This window comes from Ischnura elegans, chromosome 8, assembly GCF_921293095.1.
Source record: "Ischnura elegans chromosome 8, ioIscEleg1.1, whole genome shotgun sequence".
Lineage (NCBI taxonomy): Eukaryota > Metazoa > Arthropoda > Insecta > Odonata > Coenagrionidae > Ischnura > Ischnura elegans.
The window spans coordinates 11,297,387-11,321,792 of record NC_060253.1 but is presented as its reverse complement, the minus strand read 5'-3'; the positions used below and the strand labels follow the sequence as shown (position 1 = coordinate 11,321,792).

Here is a 24,406-nt window from a genome sequence, read left to right as displayed (position 1 = left end):
AAAATTTAGAATTATACATGGTTAGAGGTCTCACAATTGTTAAGGAAGCATGTTTTTTCATCATGTGATACTGATCTAGTTTCAGATGGATTGGGGACTCTTTAACCAAGTTATTCTTCTAGACCCTATTACAATTTTAATTGCCTACTCACCTATTTAAGAACTTAAATTGTTGTGTTAGTCAGTTGTCATCATGTCATAATGAAAAACATTAATAGCTGTTGAATATCATTTAATGAAAATGAAACTTTGGGTTGAGAACAAAGAACCGATTTCAGGAATTGGAACTGACTCAAAAGTGGAACTCATCCTTCCAAGTTCTCATTTACCATTTATTTCATTGTGGATGATCATGTTGTCATTCCAGAGTGAAATTGGCAGTTCTTCCAGTTTAGTTTGCCGAGTGCCGTGGAAAGTTGGTAAAAATGGCTTCTCATGGACCAAGTACTTGGATCACTGCAAGGCGAAAGCTGCTCCTCAGTACCTCTTCCGAGACATTTATCCATGCGCCAAGAACAGTTTCAAAGCGGGGATGAGGCTGGAGGGAATAGATCCCGAGCATCCTTCCCTCTTTTGTGTCTTGACTGTCGCCCAAGTCAGAGGTATTGCTATTTTATAAACATTCTCTTTATGTAATCTGAGATGGTAGAACTTTGAAATCTAGGAAAGGCTCTGGTTATAGTTGCAGTTTAATCATTTGGAAAAACTTGTTAGGCTTTTTTCCTGGATGTTAGCCTACCTGCAGGAAAGGAGGGAATTCAAAAATTACCGAATAAACGCAAGTAAGAGACAAATTTTTCCCAGAAATGGCAGCTGAAAATGGGGGTGTGTATCTTACACGAATTTCTTATCTTCTCCACACTCCCTCCCCTGTCGCAAGACCAAGGGGAACTGAGTGGTCTCGGTTTTCAGCATGATTCAGTCATCTGAAACCTTAGGTCAAAAACAAGTGGCATTCAGCGGAGTTTCTCCCTTAGTGACATGTTTTTACTATGCTTCTGTTTGCTTTTCTTACTTGTAAACATCGCGCCGTCATGTTGGTACCTCAGAGGTGAACATGGAAAAGATCGTGCAGGGTTTTTCGCTCTGGAGGCTACTTTACTACTACAAGTGGGCATCCTGCGACATTTATACTTCAAATAGTAATCGCATATCAGCTTAGAGAAACGTGTAGCTTTGGGTGGCAACACCTGGTTAATAGTCAACATCTGTCTTGCTGAGTAATTTCCATTACGCTAATTACCTGATTTTTCAAAAATCATCTTCAGACGCTATTATGAGGATTATTGAAATTGAAAACTTGCTGTTTAAAAAATTCAAATGAGTGTGTTCATTGTTGGACTGAATGGTGGATGGTTTATAGGAAATTCAATACCCAAAACCCATGCTCCTGGAAAGGTATCTCTATCTTCCCAATGTTAAAATAATCTCTGATAATGCAAATTAGATTAGCTCAGAGACCGCAAGGAATGCATCCCTTGCTCTAAAGGAAGCATGAGTGTATTGTGGCATCCCACCCCCGACTCGCCCGGATACCACAATAGAACCGGGGGGAGACGTCGCACAAAAATAAAAAGAAATATACAAATCCGCGAAGATCCCTCCCGCATGGGACCTACGGGACAAAACTATGCCACTCACTTCTCGTAATTCACATAAATAAAAAATATTCCCCTTCTTTGAAGACGATTGCGGGTGGGGGGTTCCCGATTCAAACTGATGGGTGACGTTCGGGCGCTGATGCACTCGTCCAACACGCATTTACGGGAAGGAAAACGGACGGGGCGAAAGGAAGGGCGAGGGATATTTTCCTGGAGGTGACCCGTGAAGGAATCAGAACAAAACAGTTACTCAAACACTTTCAACTAAAAAAAATATAATTCACACAAATAAGGTTGCATATGACAAAAACAAAAGAAACCCTCTTATACACTAATGAAATATGAATTGGTGAGAGCCATTTATGAAACATCAATGAAAAATAAATAAAAAAGAAACAACAACAATATAACTTGGTTCCGAGATGCAAATCAATATAGCAAATGATAAAAACAAAATAAAGTTCGGTTGTGAACACGTAAATATGATACAATTTCAATGATTTCTTGACTGGGGAGGTAAATGATAGTCCATCCCGACGAATGTAAATTTGGGTGCGAACGTTAATTGTACTTGGTGATTAATTTCACTTTCACTAAGTAACGGGTGCGTTCCGTGACTGTTTGTCTTAACACTTGGCAGGAGACAAGTGGGGGCTTTGGGGGGGGGGGGGGGATAGCTGCAATCTTACTTTATCGTTGTCCGAGTTTGGACCAGGTTGGATCCAACAAACTCTCGTTCCATTTACTGCACTCCTTTCTCCCTTGTTGGAGGAAGCGGCATCCGGAACGGAGGTAATGCGTCCTCTTCAGCCAGTCCTTGCTCCTTCGGACAGGGGGGGATTCTTCTTTCAGATCAATCAGTCTGAAATGATCTGTTTGGGCCCCTCATCTCCTTCTGCCGTGCGTCGCACTCAGATTTCGGGCATAGGCTCCGCCCGACAGTCGCTTAAGAATTCCTTTGGTTCTCTTACCCGCACCACCTTTTATTATCCCTCAAGTTGGGGTGGGGGTAACGCACAATGAAAAAAGGGGGAGTAACACGCCATTCACTCAGGAAAAACCCGAGCTCCCCTCCTCCCACACACAACCATACAAAAATCGGCGTAAACACATTCATCCCCACTTACTCATCCACGCTTTCCTCCACGGGCCGTGGTCTGGGGGGGGGGGGGGGGGGGTTTGGGAAAGGTCGTGGAAAGAGCGGGTAAACTGGTAGGGAAGAAAATGCGCCGAGTAGAAATGCACTGTAATGGGGCTTGAACCATTACAGTATAGAGGTTCTACTGTATTAACTCCTTGTGTTAACAACATGACAACATGCAGATTGAGAAAGGAATTCAATGATAAATGCATTTGGGGTAGTCATTATCCGATTATTTATCACTTGTAATTAATGTAGAATTCATTTGTCTGATTAGTGATACAAATGGAACTCTTTTCTTAGAAACTTGCCAAAGATGTACAGAGGAAATGTGGGCAGCCCCGAGAGGCAAATGTAAGTGTAATGACATTGGTCCACAGTCTTAGTGACTTGATGAGTGAATATGCTATTTTCCAGGTTACAGGATGCGCCTACACTTTGACGGTTATCCGGACATCCACGACTTCTGGACGAACTCTGACTCTCCGGATCTATTCCCTGCTGGCTGGTGTGAAAAGAATGGCCATCGGTTACAGCCTCCTAAAGGTTATGCCATGGGGATGGTTGGCTCTGATGGTGGAGCTGACGGTCCTTGCTTCAACTGGGCTGCGTACTTAAAACAGTGCAGGGCCCAGGCTGCTCCTAGGCATCTTTTTGCTAAAAAGGCATATGTAAGTCATCGTATTATTCTTGTGGAGGGACTGAAAATATAAATCATCCAAATGGAGGGGAGCATTGTTCATTACACAACAGTAATTCTTCAGATGATAATTAGAACATTGATAAACTTACGTTCGTAAAATTCGTGGATCAAAAGTCTGTAAGATTTAACCGATTGGGCACATCCTCCCTTTTTTTTAATTGTCAATTATGACAGTATTTAAAGAAAGAAAGAGACCATTTACATATTTCTGTTTCTGTTGCCCACTTCACGAGCTAGTTGTGGAAAATCGACGGCCTTTATCCATTTTGCACATAAGTTAATGATGTCTAGAACTCTTTCCAAGCAGCTACCCAGTTTTGTACTACTCCTAAGCCTCATGACTTCACGTGGTATGTTTTTTACGCTCTAGGGGCAGTTTCCTTCCCTCAGTGAGTGGATCTCTCTAATGTAGTTAATGGACCTGAGCTCTAATGACATCACCAACTCTTTGTCTATGCTTCTGTTACTTACTAAAATGGCAGATTCTAATTCATCATAATGAGAGTGGTAATGCCCTTGCTCTAATTCCTGGATATTTATATAAATACAACCGGGTTGGACAACAGCGTGCTAATCTCCCTTGATAGGTTGTGCCTTGGATAATGGCCTGTTTACTTTGAAACCATGTGAGTTTTAATGAAGTAGCATGTACTGAGAATACATTGTGTTATTTCTTCCTGCAATAAAGCTATATTTCTTTTGCCAGCAGTTCCTATATTTCTTAGTCATATAGGCTATGGAACCCTTGGAAGCAATAATTTCTCGTAGAACTCTGTCTGTTTCAATATTGAAATGACTCAAGTTTGAAGGTTAACTTCTCTGTTGCAAATAATTAAATGGAGAAAAAACAAGAATCAATTATAATTTCGTCTTATTTTACATTTAATAAATGGTATAACTTTTTTTGCATCAGTAGCCAATTGTTTGTGTTAAGATTAAAAAATGGGCCCCATTTTTTGAGTGCAGTTGAAGGTGTAACTTTGGTGACGTAACTTCATTGTCATCTCATATAATGCAACATATTTCTCTATCATTAAGATTTTTGGTGTTGTTAACGGATTGAAAAAGATTCAAATGAATTCTTTCAAATCTTGATGGTTTAAAAACAATTAGAAAAATAAAGTTAACTCCAAACTCATGACTACATTGCCATTGAGAAAATCTGTTAGCAAGATTAGAACCAAGTTCAAATTACGCAATAAAATATTGTTATGTGAAGCTATTTACCTAGGAAGACATAAGATGATAAATACTGAATTTTTTAAATTCGTAGAACTGGAACCTGTTGAGGTGGTGAAAGAGAAAAAGGCCTGATGGGTCAGGAGGGCCTCCTTCCATAATTTGCCTTCACAGTTTTATAAATTTATTCCAAAAATAGTGCATAAAGCCTGGAAAAGTCAGGCGGTTTGTTAGATGCTATTTATGTTTGTTAGTGGCTATTTATGTGGATCAGCAGAGAATGGAGAGTTGTCCTACCTGCAAAAACAATAGGATACTGAGCTTGAGAGTTGAAGTCCTTGTGTTAATGTGCATATTATGAGTATTTCCAGTGACTGCATTTCACGGTCCGTATCATTTGTTTCTTTTCCTTTGATACTTTCAGTCCATTTGTCCCACGGGATTTAGAACTGGCATGAAGCTGGAGGCGGTGGATCGCAAAAATCAATCGCTGGTGTGTGTTGCAACTGTCGCTGACCTCTTAGATTCCCGCATTTTGGTGCATTTTGATGGATGGGCTGACGTGTACGACTATTGGGCTGACCCATCCTCTCCTTATATTCATCCTGTGGGCTGGTGCAAGGAGAATGGACACCCTTTAACCCCGCCCAATGGTAAACCATCGCACAAGAATGAATTTTCTGTTTACAGTATTACCAAAGAGTAAGGTTGTTCAGAGTGGGGACTAAGGGCACTGTAAAATGTTATTGCATATTAGGAATTAATCATGGTAGCTGAGTAGAAATTAGGGATTGCATTTCCCTTTGCCACCACGTATTTTTACGATGAAATTTAATATGTTAACATGTAAATGACCCATGAAGTCGTAAGAAATCAAGGTAAAACAGTACTTGGGGAATGAAAAATCAGAAAGCATGATGTATTCATTTTCATGCATGTGTTTGAAACAAAGTAAACTTATTTCAATTATAGCCATATATTTACATGAATACAATGATTAATTGTAGAATTATCCTGTTAACCCTTGTCCTATGACACTTCTCTCTTTCTGTAATTATTTAAGCATTGAAGATAGTATTAATTTTACTCTGGGACTAGACTAGTCCCTTTTGGAAATGTCCTTAGTGCTAGATTTTCTGTCTGCCTAGATGCTACATTATGTTTATGGGGGATATTACTTTACTATTGTCCATGCTACATAAACATGATGCTGCTAGGATTAGCCAGAGATTAGCTCAGAATGTGGCACAAAAAGTAGTATCAGGGTCAGTAAAATAGTATGTCTACAAAAAGGTCTTACTGAACATCCCTTTTCTGAAGATGCCCAGAGAATAAATTGTGAAACTTTTTTTGTCATGAACACAACATTGTGGACCGAAAGACTGCTTGCCTCATCTCTCAAAAACTTTATTTTTAATGTTGATTTGAATTTTTGTTCAAGAAAATGCTCTATCTCTTTTTTCACTGTGATAAGTCATGCTATTATTGATTGGAAAACCTTTACTGATTCAGTGAAATTATTTTGTAAAATAAAATATACCTTACATAATGAATGATTTTGTGCCCTGCAATAGTCAGTGAATGTTCAATTTTAGTCAGTGAATGATTGGTCATTTTGATTTTAGGCTATTCAAGCCCTGGGCCATTCTCATGGGAGACCTATCTAGCCGAGACTGGCTCCGTGGCTGCTCCAGCAAGGGCATTCAAACAGCGACCTCCATCTGGATTTCGAAGTGGAATGCGACTTGAAGCAGTTGACCCTCGCGTTCCATCGTTGGTCAGGGTGGCCACCGTGGATGAGGTAGGTTCCCACATCCTCAGTCTCCATTTGATCCCATTGGAAGTATTCACCAGTATGTCAGTATGTTCATGTTTAGTTCAAGTCCTGGGATATTCGTTCGCGGTCATCCAGCTCTGATCCTATAAAGGGAGAAAATATGGCCACAAATTGAAACTCAATCAACGTTATAAATCATGCTCATTGTACTTAACACAGTGAAATGCCTAATGTTTAAAAAGAGGCTGAAATAAAGTTGCTTTGCCATGTTGGTTGCACAATGTCATGAAGTAGCCGTAGAAAGTATGGGTTTTGTTCATTCCAATTTGTATGATGTAGACAAAAACCATGGAAGATGTTATATTAATCCATGTCAGTACTTATGATGATGTCCATTCCATCGGGAGTGAGTGTTTTACTACTTGCGACCATTTAAAGATGAAAATCCGAATGCCAGGGATATTTCCGCCACAACCAAGCCCGTGCTGGACCCCTTGTTAGGGCGGTGGACGGCCACTATGCAGGGGAAGGACTAGCGGTCCTGTTCAGTCCTTGTGTAAAGCCGGTATTTTTTCGAGGCTCACACAGTATATTGGCAGACATTATAGCATCGGATATTTTTTATCATCCTGTGTACAAGTGAAAATCCACTTTTGGTTACCGTATAAGCTTGTGTAAGAGGCGCACACGTGTAAGAGGCGCACCCCTATTTTGAGGATCGAAGCTATAAAGAAAAAAAAAAATGCGACATTTTTTTTATCCTATCGTGCGGTGTTGCAGACGTATGCCTGGAATTTCGACAGTTATCGAAATGTCCTCTTTCAGTACTAATTGAAAGAGGAAATTTTGATAACTGCGGCGGCATTAGAGGGAGTAGAAAGAGTTCCGATCCTCTCTTTGCATACGCCATCGCTCTACGTTGCTTGTCCTACTCACGAACAATTTTGTTTAAAAGCTCTCGCAGGAGTATTGCAATAGAATTGCAGCGGTGGAAAATTTTAAGGCAAAACACGACAGGCAAATGGCATGAGCTTTCCCAAGAGATTGAACGACAATCGGGGCAATCTCAGCGCCGTAGGATAATAACCACGTCGTAGATTTAAGGCCCCTTGCACATGCACCGATTTTGGACGGCCGGTAAAATATCGGCCGTCCACATTCCAATAGTGAACAATGGGAGAGCATTGGAGCTTGCACACGTACCGACCACACGCCGGCACCAGCAAAATGCCGGTTAGCTGCCGGCTATTGTCACTGTGGATCGCCAACGCTGGCTCAAAAACTTAGCAACGTATCGTTTGACCGGTAGAAATCCGGCGTGTGTGCAAGCATCGCTTGGCCAGTAAAATATCGGCCAATATTTTACCGGCCGTCCAAAATTGGTGTGTGTGCAAGGGGCCTAACGGAACTACACTCTGCTCTCCATCAGCCAATGCCTCTGCCGTTTTTTTCCTTTCCGAGACTCCACAGGAAAATATCAAGATACAGGGGAACAATGGAAACGTGTTTCATCCCTACCCCATTCCACCAACTGACCTTTTTCGGTCTACCAGGTTCAATTCCCCGAGTTTCTGGAGGTCAAATACTACGTGAGTCACCTTCTGAGCTCGAAGATATCTCGATATCTTTCAGCAATTGTATGACACGCACGAGGTTCTAAAAAGAATTAGACCTAACGCGACGTATATCTTACAGCATTTAAGTTTTTTGAGCTCTAATTGATTGACACAAAGATTTATAGCTAAAATAAGGCTAATAATATTCAACATAGTCCAAAGAGCACAATTTCGGAAGAAACAAGCGTAGCATAAGCGCATTCAAACAAGACGAGAATGACTGGAAACTCAGGCAACGCAAACTGCATATATCACATTGCTGCGCCTTCGCCCCTTCGCTTTAAAGGCAATGACGTCATATGCAAGATCGGACGTGTTCTTCCCTTGCTCCTTCGCTCGTAGCTTTAAATACGGAGGGTAGGGAGCCCTCTTCCCCTCGACCTCTCCTTCAGCGCTCTTCACATATAAGTATTTCCGATTTCTTCTACCCACCATTAAGTCCAACAATGAGCACACTCGTTCGAATTTTTTCAACCGCAGGTTTTGACACCAATATTACTATATGCAGTATAAATGCCGCGGGATGCCCACTTGTGGCAATAAATTTAGCGCGCGCTCCGGAGCGAATCACCCCGCGCGATCTTTTCAATGTTCACCTCTGGGGTACCGACGTGACGGCGCGATGCTTGCAAGAAATTCAAACAGGAGCATTTTAAAAATAGGTCACTAAGGGAGAAACTCCCCTGCCTGCCGCTTGATTTTGACCCAGGGTTTCAGATGACTGACTCACGCTGAAAACCAAGGCCACTCAAGTCCCCCTTGAACTTGCAACCGGTGAAGGGGAGGGGGGGAAGAAAAGAAGTTTGTGTAAGAGGCGCACCCCCATTTTTGGCTGCAATATTTGGGAAAAAAGGTGCGCCTCTTACACGCGCTTATACGGTAATTCATTGGTAATTTAGCCATAGTCAGAGATTATGTTTTTATAAAGGAGAGCACCGACAGTCACATCAATCTAGCTTTCATATCACTCATTTCAACGTGGTAGCTGTATTTGGATTCAATTGACTGAACCTAACTTAAGAAATGTTCAATTCTGGGAGAGACATGATGAAATATTTGGTCAGTTTACCCTTTGAGATTGTAGTTGTCATGTGCAAAATCAGAAAAAAAATGTGTAACATCACTATTAGTTGGCTTCTTAGGGCTGATGATATGCTGTGAAAAATCAAAAAAATAAAAAATAAATGAGAATAAAGAAAAGATGTGAAATCGATGTTTGGTCATTGAAATTCCCTCTGCTTATCACCTGGACATGAGTGCAGTGGCGCCGACTGCATGGGGCCTGAGGAAGGCCGAGCCCCCTCAAAAATTTGTTATGGGTGTGAGGAAAAATGTGTCAGGCTTGTCGATTTTCCCCGGAGTGTCCAGATATTGAGATTCGAGTTATCAGGGTTCTAATGTTGATCATATTACTCTTCTAAAATGCATAAAAAAACTTAAAACTCACTACTTATAAAATTTACCGGGGCAAGGTCCCCGGTTTGGGCCCCCCCCAATATTTTTTTTAACTCAGCATCCCTGCATGAGTGTCTCTGCATAAAATCTGGACATGACATTAAGTCAAGGGGCATAAAATAAAAGTTGTACCATTTAAGCCCATGTAAGAGGCGTACCTTTTTTCCCAGAAATTGCAGCTGTAAATGAGGGTGCGCCTCTTACACAAACTTCTTATCTTCCCCCCCTACCCTTCGCCGGTCGCAAGTCTAAGGGGGACTTGAGTGGCCTTGGTATTTAGCGTGAGTCAGTCATCTGAAACCCTAGGTCAAAAACAAGCGGCAGGCAGGGGAGTTTCTCCCTTAGTGACGTATTTTTAAAATGCTCCTGTTTGCTTTTCTTGTAAGAATTGCGCCGTCACGTCGGCACCTCAGAGGTGAACATGGAAAAAATTGCGCAGGGTTTTTCGCTCCGTAGGGTGCGCTAAATTTACTGCCACAAGTAGGCATCCTGCAGCATTTATACTGCAAATATTAATCGCATATCAATCGTATAGAAACGCGTAGTTTTGAAGGACAATACCTGGGCAACAGTCAACATCTGTCTTGCTGAGTAATTTCCATTATGCTGAGGACATGATTTTTCAAAAAAATCATCTTCAGATGCTAATATGAGGATTCTTGCAACTGAAAATTATATTGGTGTCAATGCCTAGTAAGCCATGCCTAGTAAGCATTATAAGATTAATACTACGCGTGAATACATACTTATCTCCGAGCGCCATTCAAATTGTGTAAATTTAGCTGAAAAAATGCCACTATTACCGCTGCAGTTATCTAAATTTCCTCTTTCAATTAGTATTGCTAGAGAAAATTTCGATAACTGTCGAAAGTCCAGGCATACATCTGCAACACCGCGTGATAGGATAAAAAAAATGCTGCAAAATTTTTTTCTTTAGCTTCGATGCTCAAAATAGGGGTGCGCCTCTTGCACGTTTGCACCTCTTACACGCACTTATACGGCACTTACGTTTGATTGAAGAATAGGCTTAAGCAAACTTTCACTTGTATTGCTGTTAATATATTTATTTATTTATTTCACACACCACCGAAAACAGCGCTGTTCGGCCTTTACATCGGGGTTGATAACATTTAACAATCACAAACATCCATGCCCTGGACAAGGGTAACTTACCCAGGCGGGACTCGAACCCGCGACCTTCGGATTGGCAGGCGAGGACTTTACCCCGCCGCCACCGAGGCCGGCGACCCGGCCACCATATAGATGTTATAAACAAGTTTAGGAATCAATCTTATTGTGTAACAATGATTCTTAGTGGATCATCAGTGGCGAGTACATAGGTGGTATTTCATGACCCACTTTGTGTGTGATTATTCAGGTGCGTGGTCATCGCCTCCGCCTTCGATTCGATGGATGGTCTTGGAACCAGGATTATGCATTTTGGATTGACGACGACTCACCTGACATTCATCCAGTCGGTTGGTGCATGCACACGGGCCACCCATTGGAGCCACCACTCAGTGAGTACATATGTGGCGGAAAGTTATATTCCAGACCCCTGAATTTGAATCTTTAACTCAGGATGAAAGGACATTCCAATGTAACACTATTCAATCTCGTCATAATTCTGTATTTCTCCTAATTTTGTCCCTCCCTCAGTATAGTCTTGTTTGTTTGAGGCTTGAATTTTGAAATGATTTCTCTAGTGCAAAGCAGGCCTTGAAGCTTAGGTGTTCAAACTGTGTAATGGACATGGCGTGCAGCTGAATATGCTTATTAAAACATTAACAAAAATAGTGCCTAACATGTTGACTTATGTTTTAAAATTCATTCTCATTCAATAAATTCATTTGTAATTTATTTTCTGAATTTGGTGCGGAGAAAGCGACCAGCATCGGTCGGAAAACATTGGGGCCACCCAAGAATTGACGCCGCGAAATAGTCCAAAAGTTTTTATTCATAATAGTGTTCGTTATTTTTATAATTCAAACTTGTTGTGTTCTCTTAAAGAATAATATGATCAAGAAGAGGTGGTGGTACCATGGCTCTAATAAAGGATATTTTATGAATTCTCTTTGTAAAATTGTGTCCAATAGCTGCTGAAGAAGCGTCTATGTGGCCGAGGATGCCTGATTCTTGCCCAACGCCTGGCTGCCGTGGTTTGGGCAATTCCAGGGGTGCTCCTTACTGTGGGCATGTTTCTCCTAGTGAATGTCCTTTAACTTCCAAGGTAAATTCCTTCAGAATTTTGTTATTTTTATATTGGTATTTACATGTTGCAAATGAGCTAATAAAGCTGTAACTCACCCGCATGATACAGGTACAGCTATTTTGGAATTATATAAGGCATGTTAAAAGTACGGCTTGAAAAATAGTTAATTACAGCCAAAGTAAGGCTCATTCAATTAAACCGCTACTAGTCCCGAAATAAGTTCGGCATTCCTAATACCATAAAAAATATGCCTTTGCAAAATGCGTAGCTACAAACGTGGTCTCCCCTTGTTAGTGGAAAGGACTTGGTGAAGAAGGCTCAGGCAAAATTTTAGAAGTACAAGTGCCCTACTAATCAGATGTCATCTCAAACAACACACTACCATATGTGCATTGTACTCATTTGAAATTTAGAATCCATAAATATATAGTATATCATTTATTTTGGATTGTGATTTGTAGAAATCATGCCTAAGGGCATCCACTTCATTAAAGAACTCCTACTGATTGGGATATTTTTATGGTGCTAACAAGGTGGGAAAATTGTAAATAAAAACGATCTTTCTAATCAGACAATCTCCAAGGACCAGGAGATTCAGATTTTGTTTCATGTGTTGTGCAAAAATTCCATCCACATTCAACTTTACTTGGTCTCTGAATCAAAAGATCAGCTTGAGGAAGTTTCTAACTTGTGCCGCGTTTAGAAAGGGTTTAACGAAAGAATGTATACATCTTGGTAAGAATAATTCTCTTCCTTTCAATGCCTTCTGATTAGTTTTCTCTGGTTGGTGATGTTTAGATGGAAGCCGTCCCACGGTCAGCCAGTCCTCGCCTACCCGTCCCTTATTAATACCCAACTTGACCCCTCAATGGCAATATGCTTCTCGGTGAAGGTGGGTCCTGAGAAATCTGACCACTTCTACTCTAATTTATGTTTTCTGAAATACAAAATAATAGTTAATGATAGTATTTATCATTATTCTCATGAAATTGCAATTTCACTGGCGTTTTAATTGACATTCAGTGATTAATTTTAGTGATTCCAAGTATATTTGGAGCCATACAAAACCATATCAAGTGAAACACGACAGGATGACAGTAAGGCACATTATTTTACCCTCGGAGGTAGTCCATCCTCAGCCATTCATTGACCTAGGAAGGGTCGTTTATTTATTGCCACTGTGAAAAGCACTGCTAGTAAAGTAGACACAGAGTTGCCTCTTCCTCAGTGGCATGGTTTTCGGAACAATTTATGCCTTTCTCCTCACATGGGTTTTTCATTATTTTTGTCCAGAACTGTGCATGTCTCTCTTTTACTGGTAACTTGACCTCAACTCTTGGAGCAGGGATTTTTTTCAATCATCTTTCAATCACTGCCATGAGCCATCCTGGAGGTTTTTTAACTGGTGTGTGGTTCAAAGAATTGAGCTAAATAAATTGAAGCAAGGAGTTGAAAGATCTTCATGAAGGATGGAATAACTTTCCGTTAATGACGTGTAATTTTCCAGGTGCTTCCTCCGCTCCCTGATCGTCTGGATCCATCGGTGCTGAGGATCCGTCACTCGGGGGAGGAGGAGGAGGAGGGGCTGCTGGGTGATGATGACGACGTGGCGATGAGGGGGGAGGAGGGGGAAAGCGACGAAGACGACGACGACAATGACGACGAAGATGAAGACGACGAGAGGTGAGACTGAATGTAACACCACCCTAAATTATCACCAACATTATTTGTGAAATTAATTTTGATTGTTCCCCAAAATTTCTCCTTGTAAATGCCGTGACAAATTGCATCAACATGAATGTATCACTATAAGGTTCTCAGCAGTGGTTTTTTTGCAATTTTGTTTTATTATATTACTAATAATGTTCTTGAAATATTTGGATTAAAGGATCTCATGAAAAATGTATGTGCACCTCATAGAGCAAACCTATGTCAGTCATCACAGCCAGGTTTTCGGTAGATTTTTGCTTGTAGATGACTAAATACCTTTGTTTGTCATTTCTTGCTGACAACCAATCTGTCCTTCAACCAAGTATTCGGATTGTATCTTGTTAGTAAGAAAGGAGTACCTGTACTCCAACTGAGATATCACAACTGCATTACCCTCAGTTTATGTGATCTGACAACTGTCTGTTCTCTGCAAGTCCTATAATTCCAATTGGTTCAAGGTTTTTCTGATACCATGCTCTGCATGCCCTATGATTATACTGGCTGATCCTTTTTAATCCTACTATTTCTTTAATAATGACAGGGTACTGCATTATCATTTTTACATTTGAAGCCTTACATAGGCGCACAATGACAATCATGTTATAATGAGTGATATTCAAAGAACCATCTAAAGGCATATGATTAATATGGTAAAAAATGAGTGTATTGACTTCCCCGGCATGTTATAAGCTCAATATTGTGAGCCATATCTCTTCAGATGGATACTCAACTAATAAACTTGAAGTGATGAGCATTGTGCATCTTGGGCAGCTGTTGCCACTCCATTGAGGCAGTGACATGCATTGGTTTGAAGCATTTAAGCCAGTGCTGTGGTTTTGTGGTAGGAATTCAAGAATCATGTAACAATCATGTCAAGGAATGTTCTTTCCCATCTCATATTCCCATTCCCTAGGGCGAAACATTTGCAGACCATAGGTTACAAACATTAGCCCTGTCGAGAAAAATTGCTCTTTGCACCACTCAGTGACACAAAATTAGGGAAAGCTCCACAAACAAAACAGATAGAACTATCCCCTATTTCCAGAAGCTCATCAATGAGTAGTATGAACTAACTTTTGGAAATGACGACCCTTATGCTTGACAAAGAGTAAAAATTGTGTGGTGTGCGGTGAGTGTGGGTGAGGTCTGAACACCACACCAACTGCTACGCGAGAAAGAGACTTTGACGAATGGGCGTTACATTGAGGTAGGGGAAATGGGTTCTCCATGATTCAAGTTATAGAATTTTTTCTAAATCTTCATGCGTGCTACTTTGTGTATGGGAACATTTCAAAGACTAATTAATTCCACATTACTATTCAGCTCTTAAGATATTGTCTTTCTTCCTAAGCAGTTGTTAAAGTTGATTCAGGTATTGATAATAGGGTAGTTTCCTTCATCAAAGGAAACGAAATGCATTGATTGTGATTCGTTACCATCCATTCGTGTATTCATAATATACAAATTATTTGGTTTTAGAAATCCCAGATTAGACAAATGGCAACGGCCAATTTTAACCTCATTTGAAAAAGGCCAGATTGGCACCCATGTGATTCCATTCCATGTAACGTCACAGGGACCTAGTTTCTATATGAGTAGAAAGGAGTTTTACATTGTCTGAGATTACTAATGCATGCATGAGGCAGAGAGCTCAGGGAAACATCTCTTAATAATCACACAATAAAAATACCTAAGTTCAGAAAGTTTCCTTCGTTTGATAGGGGAATAATTATCCTTATTTAAGCCAAGCGCTACCTGCTAGCATGGTACTCAGCTACCTGCTAGCAGCCTGCGTCGTATCTCTTAAGTCTCACCCCAAGGTCACCTCACGCGCTGACAGCTGGAACCAGAAATATGTCACATGGACTTTTCCCATCATTCCTACTTAGCCGTCGCATTTTCGCGCACTTGAAATTTTTCACTTTTCCTTTAGTCACGAAAAATAGCTATCGTCATTCGAAAATCTAAGAGCATGAAATGCGCACTCCAGGAGTAATAATCTTTCGATTTAGGCAATAAAAAAATAGTAGGAAACCACCCAATTTTTTTGCTTTTCCCATTTTCTTTAAGACAGAAATTTTTTCTGCAAAATGTATAATATCTACTTTTTATTTCAATGAAAGAAACTTTCTATTCAGTCCTGGAGTCATTATTACAAATTTTCTTTGCACACTAGTCTCACTTCCAACATCCATGCAGCAGAGTCAACAAGTCACTACAAGTTCTGAGAAAGTGTTTTCACTGATGATGTGTGATTGTTGCTGCGGTTGAGATAAAGCGGTTGCAGCCAAAGGTCTTCTCAGTGATATGAAAGTTTATAATTATTTATAAAACTTATATAATATATGTACTTTAAAAGAAAAATTGGCAGCATTTAGGTGCTCATCTACTATAAAAGTTTTGTTCAACCTTGTTGTTTAAAAAAATGATACTCAATATATCGTGATAAATGAGGTACGAGGAGGAAAGATTGTTTCCATATTATTAAGCTGCATACATGAGGTATTTTCTTTTATAGACCTTAAAAAAGCAGTTTACAACTGAGTTGGTTGCATGAATTAAAGTTTCATAGGAGAGATGTGAAATGCATGGAGTTATAGGGATATTCACCAGACCAAACAATAGTGGTGTGGAATGGAGGTCATTGTATTTATGAGGGTCATATAACTGAGGTTCCAAAGTACAGTAAAACTTTGATTTTACGCAGTTGGAGGGACCGAAATATGGGCCCTGTGTAAAATCAAAGTGTGTAAAATCAAGAGTTGGTTTTGAGGAGGAGTATAGTTTTCAGGATAGCACTTGCTCATTATTTTTAGAAGGCTTAGTCATACGTTATTGTACATATAGTTCTGATTTAAGCCAGAACAGGAACCAGAAAAAGTCTCATATGTGAGGTTTTACGATAAATGAGCATGAAATCCTTTTCAATCGCATCAGATATATGTTTCCCAGATTCAATTACTCATTGGGAGGCAAGAAAATGAAGCCTAAGAACCTTATTTACTCACAAGTAACACCAAAGATGACGTGTTACCTTAAGAGAAACAACGTTGTATTCCTGAACAATGTTTCCCATGGTTGATCAACACGGTTGAATTGCTACCATTTCTGGTGCTAAGATTACTTCTTTTACTCAGGAGAAATTCCAGAATGGTGGTACTAAATGCTCGCGGAGAAGCTAAGTTTCGAAAATATTCTCATAAAAAGCAGTTTTCAGGAAAACCACCTGCTGACAAAAAAAGATCGGAGATTGAAGAAATGAGAGATATGAGGATAGTCACCCAAATTAACCCCATTAACAGGGAGCAAAATTTCGCTAGTACATCACAATGGCTTAACACCCTGTGGGCCCGGGTTCAAGTCCTGGCAGTAGCAGAAACTTACCAGAGATGGCCCTATTAGCTATTCAATTTCCAACCATGTTTCATTTAAACCCACTGAAAATGAGATACAAGCTGAGTCAGCTCTGATAAGCGTGCCGCGCAATCAACATTCCCTTGCCTCCATTCGTCCCGCAGATGTGGGGTTAGCCTGTGGAATAAGACAACGTATGCTGCTTTTACCATCGTGTTGAATCACCATCGACTTATGTCCATACTCTAAGTACGACTATCTTCTCTGGATCACCTTGGAAGCCAAAATTTTGGCATGGGAGGATTTTTAACGGCTCATTTCGCCGTTTTATTTCGCCGGGGCGACAGAAAACGTAGCATTGGCAAAATTATAGAAAACCTTCCGTTAGGGATAGATATTCCGTAGTTCATAATTCCGGATTAAGGACCATCTATTGTAATTACAATAAATATGTTATAAACAGCGTCGACCAATAAGTAGAATAATAAATGAAAGGTGAAAATGTTAATATCTCCGGCGATCATCTGTCTTAATTAAAAATAGTTACGCACACACGGCGATTGCCGTATGTTTTAGGTTTCGATATTCTTCTACGGCAAATTTGAACTAAGAGCAATATTCGCGTTTGTAAAGGAGCCTGAAATATTACTGAGAGGGCGCAGGGGGAAGCAACAATTAGATTCGCGATGTTTTTAGTTTCATGCTCATCAGCGCGGTGTCATTTCAACCGTTCCTGTATTCATTTTTGCAACTCATTGAGACGAAATAATAACCCAACTACATATTGCTCCAGTCGGATTTTCAAAACAAGCCGAAAGACAACTGTGCAAAATGAAGATTAGCGACCTCTTTGGGGCTGGGGTTATGCTGTGCAAAATCGAAAAACTACGTAAAATCAAGAAAAGATGTAAAATCGAAGTTTCACCATTGCAATCCCCTATGCTTTCCAGCCAGACTTGAGTGCCGCTGCGTAAAAACAAGACTTGATGTAAAATCGAAGTTTTACTGTAATTTGTCATGACAAACACAGCATCCCACAAATTTATCCCTTCACCATTAATGTTATATTGTAATGTCATTGATGATCTTGCTTTTTGATGCATTGCAATGTTGCATTTTATTACAAATTGAGTGACATGTGTTATTTGTTTTTTTTATTTTATAGCAAACCACCACCTCCAAAAATGAGGCGTGGAGTATCTCCCACTTCAAGTGGCGATTGGGACAGAGTCTCTGATGGAAGACCTAGGAAAGGGTGAGTCAGAAAGAAGGCAGGGGTAACACTTACTACTACACTATTGTCAATAGTTCTTCTCAAATTGCTTTGAAGTAGCCATGCGCATTAAATTTCAAGATGCTTTAAACAAGGAAGATTGAAATGAAGACCTTGAAAATGCATTTGCGAAAATGTGTGCAATTAAATCGGTTGGTGGCAGCAATGGCACTTCATTCGTAGTTAACGTAATTCTCTAATTTGGGTATCTCATGGCATTGAGGATTGTCTTATTGAGAAAATTTGAGATTTTAGGAAAGGTAGAAAAGATTGTCCATCATGGTATAATTTGTATAGATAAGAGTGCTGTGATTATGCCTGTGCTTTTTTTCATCAGGTTTTGATATGCGAGGTTAAGTTTAGTAGTAGAAGAACATACAAATGGTTTTTTGAACCTCAGCTTAACTTACAATTGTAAATAAGCTTCTATTATCTCCTGTTGAAGTCTAGGTACAGCATTACAGGCGGTCCTCGACTTTCGTACACTCGACTTTCGTACAATTCGCACTTTCGTACGTTCAAAATTGACACCTTTTACTCGACTTTCGTACGCTAAATTCGGACTATTGTTTCAAATGGCAGTATCGGCAGTATTTGCGAATAATACGAACGTATATAATGAAGGGAATTGTTGGTAATTGACTCTAATCTAGGTGATTTATTTGGGAGAGAGACTGCCTGCTATAGGCTCGACCTTTATCAAGAGAAGAAGAAAGCCTTCATTGAAGATATTTTTCAAAAGAAGTTGACTAGACATCATCAAATAGCTTATAAAATAAAACTAGTAAGACCTTCTTTCTAATTGTGTTTTTTTCGTTTAAGCGCTGTTTAATTCATGTAAACCTTCAGCAACAAAATTGCACGAAATATCACGCGAATTCCGTTTGTTTTTTGTCTTTTTTTTTGAATAACATGCGGAATATACACGATCACAAATGTCACCTGCCAAATATCGAATTTTGGTGTAAAAATTAAAAGGTATCCAGAATGCGGGTTCAACAAATACATTTTGTTATGCTTCTTGATATGTCCTTTTATTTATAGTGGACGTAATTAGTGGAATGTCAATTTAAACTCCAAGAGGAAGTTTCACTCGATAGCCCACGGAGTTCTTGTTTTATAAACTTTTATTTGCATTTTCTGCGTATTTTCCAAAGAAATTGGACGATTTGAGGAGTTTTATTAACTTATTATTAAAATTAAGTCAACTGAAATGAATTCCGTGAAAAAAAAGGTTTTAGTACGTATATTCGGCTCTTTTGGAACGCAACCCCTAATTAGTATGGAAGTCAATGGTTCGACTTTCGTACATTCGACTTTCGTACAAGTTTTCGGGAACGCATTGTGTACGAAAGTCGGGGACCGCCTGTATAATTACTTGAAAACTGTGGTCAGTAATTTCCACACTATGAGCTAGCATATTTCCCAATAATTTTAATGTTTAGGACTGGATTGTTATCCAGTCCTAAACATTAAATGGAAAACGGAAATGGAACGTCCCTAATGGAAAACAATGCAATTTACCTGGAAATCCTACCTAACTCTCAGATTCTAGACTCTCGAGTGATAATTTTTGTAGCTAGTGTTGCAGTGGAGAACTTCCATCGTAGTTAGGTGGATAAGATTTGCTGGACGTTCTTCCAGCTAATATTACTACTCTTGAGGATGATGGAAGAGTGGTGTGGGAAAAGTAAGACTTGTTGGCGTATAAGTTCCTTCTGGAAGGAAAGAAAGAAAAGGAGTGCGTAATTGGGAGTGATCTTCTGGCCGTAGTAAAAATGAAATTTCCCACGCCAGAGGTGAAAAAGTGTCGTCTGGCAGTAAGAAATGATTATGGCTGCTACTGTTTGCAACCATTTGAGAAACAACATGCTAGTTTTATAATTTCTGATTAGCCACCTCTGTGGTCATCATCAGCCTTCAATACCATTGAGGACTACGGTGCAGGACGTGCAAAAGTGCCACTACAGGAAACAGCAAATCTGAGGTTGAATGCAGCAAACATTGGTAACTGATTCACTCATGCTTATTTTTAAAGGTTGACAGTCATGATCTCATGACACCATGATGCATAGTCTCTAAGAAACAGTCTGTTTATTTGTTGAATGGTAAACTGATTATTGTCAAATTGAAATACTTTACCACAGACAAACTAATAATGCAATAGGTCATACAGTAGACTCTAGTTATTAGGAAGTTCATGGGACCGATAAACAGGAGGTTCGTAATAACGAAGTTCATATGAACGTTTCTTTAGGCATGGTCGAAAAAACATTGTTTGTCAAAATTTCTTGTCTCTTCAATATCCCGATCGTATAGTTGCACTGCGAAATAGCTTCAGAGTCAAGTGTATAAAGGCTGTTTTACACGGTACACAGAATTGCGCAATCTGACGTACATGCGAAGGCACAATAAAAATTGTATCGTGTAAAGCAGTGAATTGCTAGAACACATGTGAGAATGCGTAGATGAGAGACAACAAAATAGCCCCTGTTCTAATTTCGTTCATGCATTCGTGCAATTCCACGCCATTTTAGAAATTAATGCAGCTCTAACCTGCGCAATTCCATGTACCGTGTAAAACGGCCTTAATTGACACGATTAAATTACGCACAAATGCATGTATAAAAAAAGCACATTCTTTTCATTTTCTCAATAGAAGAATATGGCGTGACGCAATTGAGGATTGATATCTTCCTGAATTGAGGATTGATATCTTCTTGATATACGAACAAGATGCGTTCCAAGACCTTGTTCATGTGTTGATAAACCGATGCAAGGCATCGAGGAGTGCAGTTATCCTGCAGAATGCAACACTGCATCACAATCGTGGGCTCACTCACGATTGTGATGAGCTGATCGAGGTGGGCGTGTGACGCAGCCAGAACCAAAAAAAATTGCTGTCTGCGGGGAGGAAGGACGGGCGAAATGCTGAACAGTTCCTGACTCCAAACCGGATTCAATGATACTTTGTTCAGATTATCCCCAAAGTGCGAGTCCTCAACACCACATTGCGTCAACTTGAAAAGTGCCAAAGCTTGAAATTTTTAAAATTTTAGTCTCTCTGAAAGTTCGAAAATGGAATGTGCGTCGGAAGAGGACTAACTGTACGTCCAATTTACGAGTGGTAATGAGTGGGTCACGATGATTCCTCAGGGATGAAGCTTTTATATGATGTTGCGTGCATACTGAAGCATCTCCAACTGAAGAAAGAACCGTTATAGACGCTTTCGGGCACTGTGCACTAGGAGAACTTATACGTAGTGTAGAGTATAAAAATGTCATTACATAGTGTGTTGTAAAACACCATTAGTTAGTGTACAAACGTCATTATTCATCCATGCAACTTCATTATAAATTCACTTTGTAACCCCTGGGACCGCAACTGAGGTTCGTAATTTTGTAAAAAAGAAAGTTTCAAAATAAGCTTTCTTTGTCTATAGATTAGATAGGCCTTTTCGTTGGGACCAACGATTTACTTCGTAATAACTAGAGATTCCTAATAATGTTATTCGCATTAATGAGAGTGTACTGTATTTTATCAAATTGTGATCGTTGTCTGGCTTCAGCAGTTATTCCAGAGGCTGTTATGCAGTGCAACTGTTGTGGTTGTTATGGTGTTGCTTTCTTTACCTGCCACCACTATTTCTTGTGCCGTCCGTTACTACATACGTATGTACTGCCACTGTTCCTGTTCTCCCTTCCAGGATGGCGTCCCACGGGCAGCAGCAGCAGCAGGCGATGCGCAACCACTCCTCGAGCCTCCCTCCGCCCCCCCCACTCAGGCTAGGGCCTGCTCACCTCCCTGGCTTTGGCCGCGGTATGGGCCGAGGGTCAGGGTCCCGAGGTTTGAATCGCCACGAGACGAGTGCAGTTCCTGAGGCACGCGACGTTCGAAGGGACGTGCATCGCTCTGTTTTCTCTCCAGGATACCTTCCGAATCCAGATCGCCTGACACCTTTGTGTTGGGACAGGCACTCGCGTCTTCTGCATCCGTTTGTGAATGGAGAGGTTCTTCCAGGGAGAGAGGCAAGCCGGTGGACATGGGACGAAGTGGTCAAGTTTGTGGAAAACATACCTGGCTGCAAAGAGAGAGCTAAAGTATTTCGTGATGAGGTGAGTGGTCACCTAAGGGTGATAATATCTAATCAGGCAATGAAGTAAGATGGGTGGGCAAAATATTCCTTGGATCAGGAAGTAAAAAAGTGGTGCCTGGCTTTCTGGGGTAGCACTGACTATAATTTTGACTCCCAATTCTGTCAATTCCAGTGTTATACTCTCTTCATGAAGATACATCTAATTCACAAAACTACTTTGAATCAGATAGTAACTCTATGAGGAAGTACTTTACTCAAGAATTAATAATCTGCTTCCATGCTTGGGCAAGGATTTTAGATCATACATGGGAATTCGAACATACCAACATTGGGTAACATTCATTCATAAACCCTCAGAGGGGAGGCAGGATCGGGAGCTCAAAAGAGATTTTCCCTTTTAAGATAACTATTGTTTTTCATATTTTTAATGCCAACCTTATTTCAAATGAGACAAAACACATTTTCGTTTTTTATTTCAGCTGTAGTTTAAAAAAAATTGTTGTATCCTGCATTGTATTGAAAAAAATGATGCACAACAGACAATAATGGATGAAGTTTATGTTCTTGTGGAAGTAAATAATGCAAATAACTTTGTCATTTAATAACTTATTTGTATCCTACAATAACAATTATAAGGACGGGTTGGTTCCACTTGTGTTTTGTTCCAATTCGGTTCTTGGCTTCGGTTCGGTGGTTCTTGTTTTTAATTTAGATCTCAAATAGCTCAATTGTCAATAGCGAAGAGTTTTTTCTTCTGTTTTTTTCCATTTAGAATGCTTATCTCGGGTAGTGTTAATCGCATCATTAAAACATGATCTGTGGTCATTTTCCAAAATCATAGCTAGGCAATCAGAATGATGAAATGAATGGTGATTATATAATGCTGGTCATGAAAAGCCATTGCTAGAGTGATCCCTCAGAGGGGCAAAATCAATTCTTGCAGTTTTAGGATGGTCTCTGTACGCGACACGACACGAGAGAGTATTAAACGACAATAAAGTGGATTGTATATATAATTATTATTATGCGCCGGGAGTCCCACACCATCCAAAATCACCTCTCACCTGAGTGTCGGGCTCCCGTCGATGTCCTCCTCAGGCAGCGACGGTTCGAGAACCTCCCGACTTGACAACACATTCACGACTGCCGTTCATGGCCAACAAACACGAAAACAATACTTAAAACAATTAGACTCTCGCCCACACGGGTGCCCAACAAACAACAATCTGGAGAGTGGTGATTATAGCATAGGACTCCCTATGGCGCGAAGTCTCTAACCTCAAATTGTTTACTGCAAAAGCAGGCAGGTAGTAATAAGGGTAGGGGGACCCCAAGAAGTGAGCTGTAATTGCCACTGAAGTGACATGCTGCGCTGTGACTTGTAAATTCTTTGTCTCTATTGTGACGATACAAAAGCTAAAATATTCCTTTAAAAATTTGAGCCAGAGTTTAAAGATTCTGACTGGTAGCACTTCTTCATTAGCGTTCTCCTATCGATATGGTGCTGGAATCTTACTGTCAGTTGCCTGTTTTGTTTTCCCTAAATATGTGCTACTCCCCTTCCTGATTCCAATGTCTGATAATATTTGTATTAAGATCGATGTAATGGTGCCAAGTCATTACTATAACAGCAGAGGTTACTTTCTTATGCTTCTTTTTCCTCTACTTGAATTATTATGTGACGACTGACGACACAAGTTATTCTCAGAGGACGCTTCTGCAATTGTTTGCCAGGAATGCACCGACAACTTTCTTTCAACTCCTTTTCCAGTGGGTGCTTTATTATTTTTTCTATATTAACCACTACTGTATTTGCTCTTTTCAAAAGAGGATACCCGATATTCATAATGGAGCTCACCTGAAGATCCTTTCTTTGATCAATTCTAAGGTTAGTCTCCCCAAATCAACTCAGGGAGAACGGAGGTGGTGTTTCTCATGACATCTATTCGTTTGGTGAGCATGCATATTCTTTCTCGGTGGATGAACGTCATATGACATTGTAATGTAAACATTGCATATTCCATGTTGTGACATATGAAGTGCTATTAGAAATTCTATTAATCAATGGACGTATATCTGCTGCTATTTAATGTCAGAAATGAATGAGAAAAGAAGCTTCTGTCCTAGGAAAAATGGTTTCCCTCATATAAGAAAAAATAACATTACTTTTAATGAGGGCCGTGCAAGCTGGGACTGTTTTGTCTGGTGAGAATTTGAAAAAAAATCTTTAACCTCAAGGGAGATTTAAGTTCAAGAATAATTTATTATTCTTGTTCATTATTTCATTC

The 24,406-nt window shown here is 40.0% G+C and overlaps 1 protein-coding gene across 6 annotated transcripts in view; it reads left to right on the top strand.

Moving 5' to 3' along the window:
* LOC124163355 (lethal(3)malignant brain tumor-like protein 3) overlaps positions 1 to 24,406 on the top strand; it is a 74,134-nt gene that overhangs the window by 48,188 nt on the left and 1,540 nt on the right. For all 6 annotated transcript variants that reach the window (XM_046540207.1, XM_046540204.1, XM_046540208.1 and 3 more), the window contains 9 exons: positions 368 to 602; positions 3,160 to 3,413; positions 5,049 to 5,277; positions 6,250 to 6,425; positions 10,851 to 10,992; positions 11,569 to 11,702; positions 13,192 to 13,367; positions 17,914 to 18,003; positions 21,729 to 22,137. In XM_046540207.1, coding sequence (XP_046396163.1) covers positions 368 to 602; positions 3,160 to 3,413; positions 5,049 to 5,277; positions 6,250 to 6,425; positions 10,851 to 10,992; positions 11,569 to 11,702; positions 13,192 to 13,367; positions 17,914 to 18,003; positions 21,729 to 22,137 — 1,845 coding nt within the window. The remainder of the gene's footprint in view (positions 1 to 367; positions 603 to 3,159; positions 3,414 to 5,048; positions 5,278 to 6,249; positions 6,426 to 10,850; positions 10,993 to 11,568; positions 11,703 to 13,191; positions 13,368 to 17,913; positions 18,004 to 21,728; positions 22,138 to 24,406) is intronic.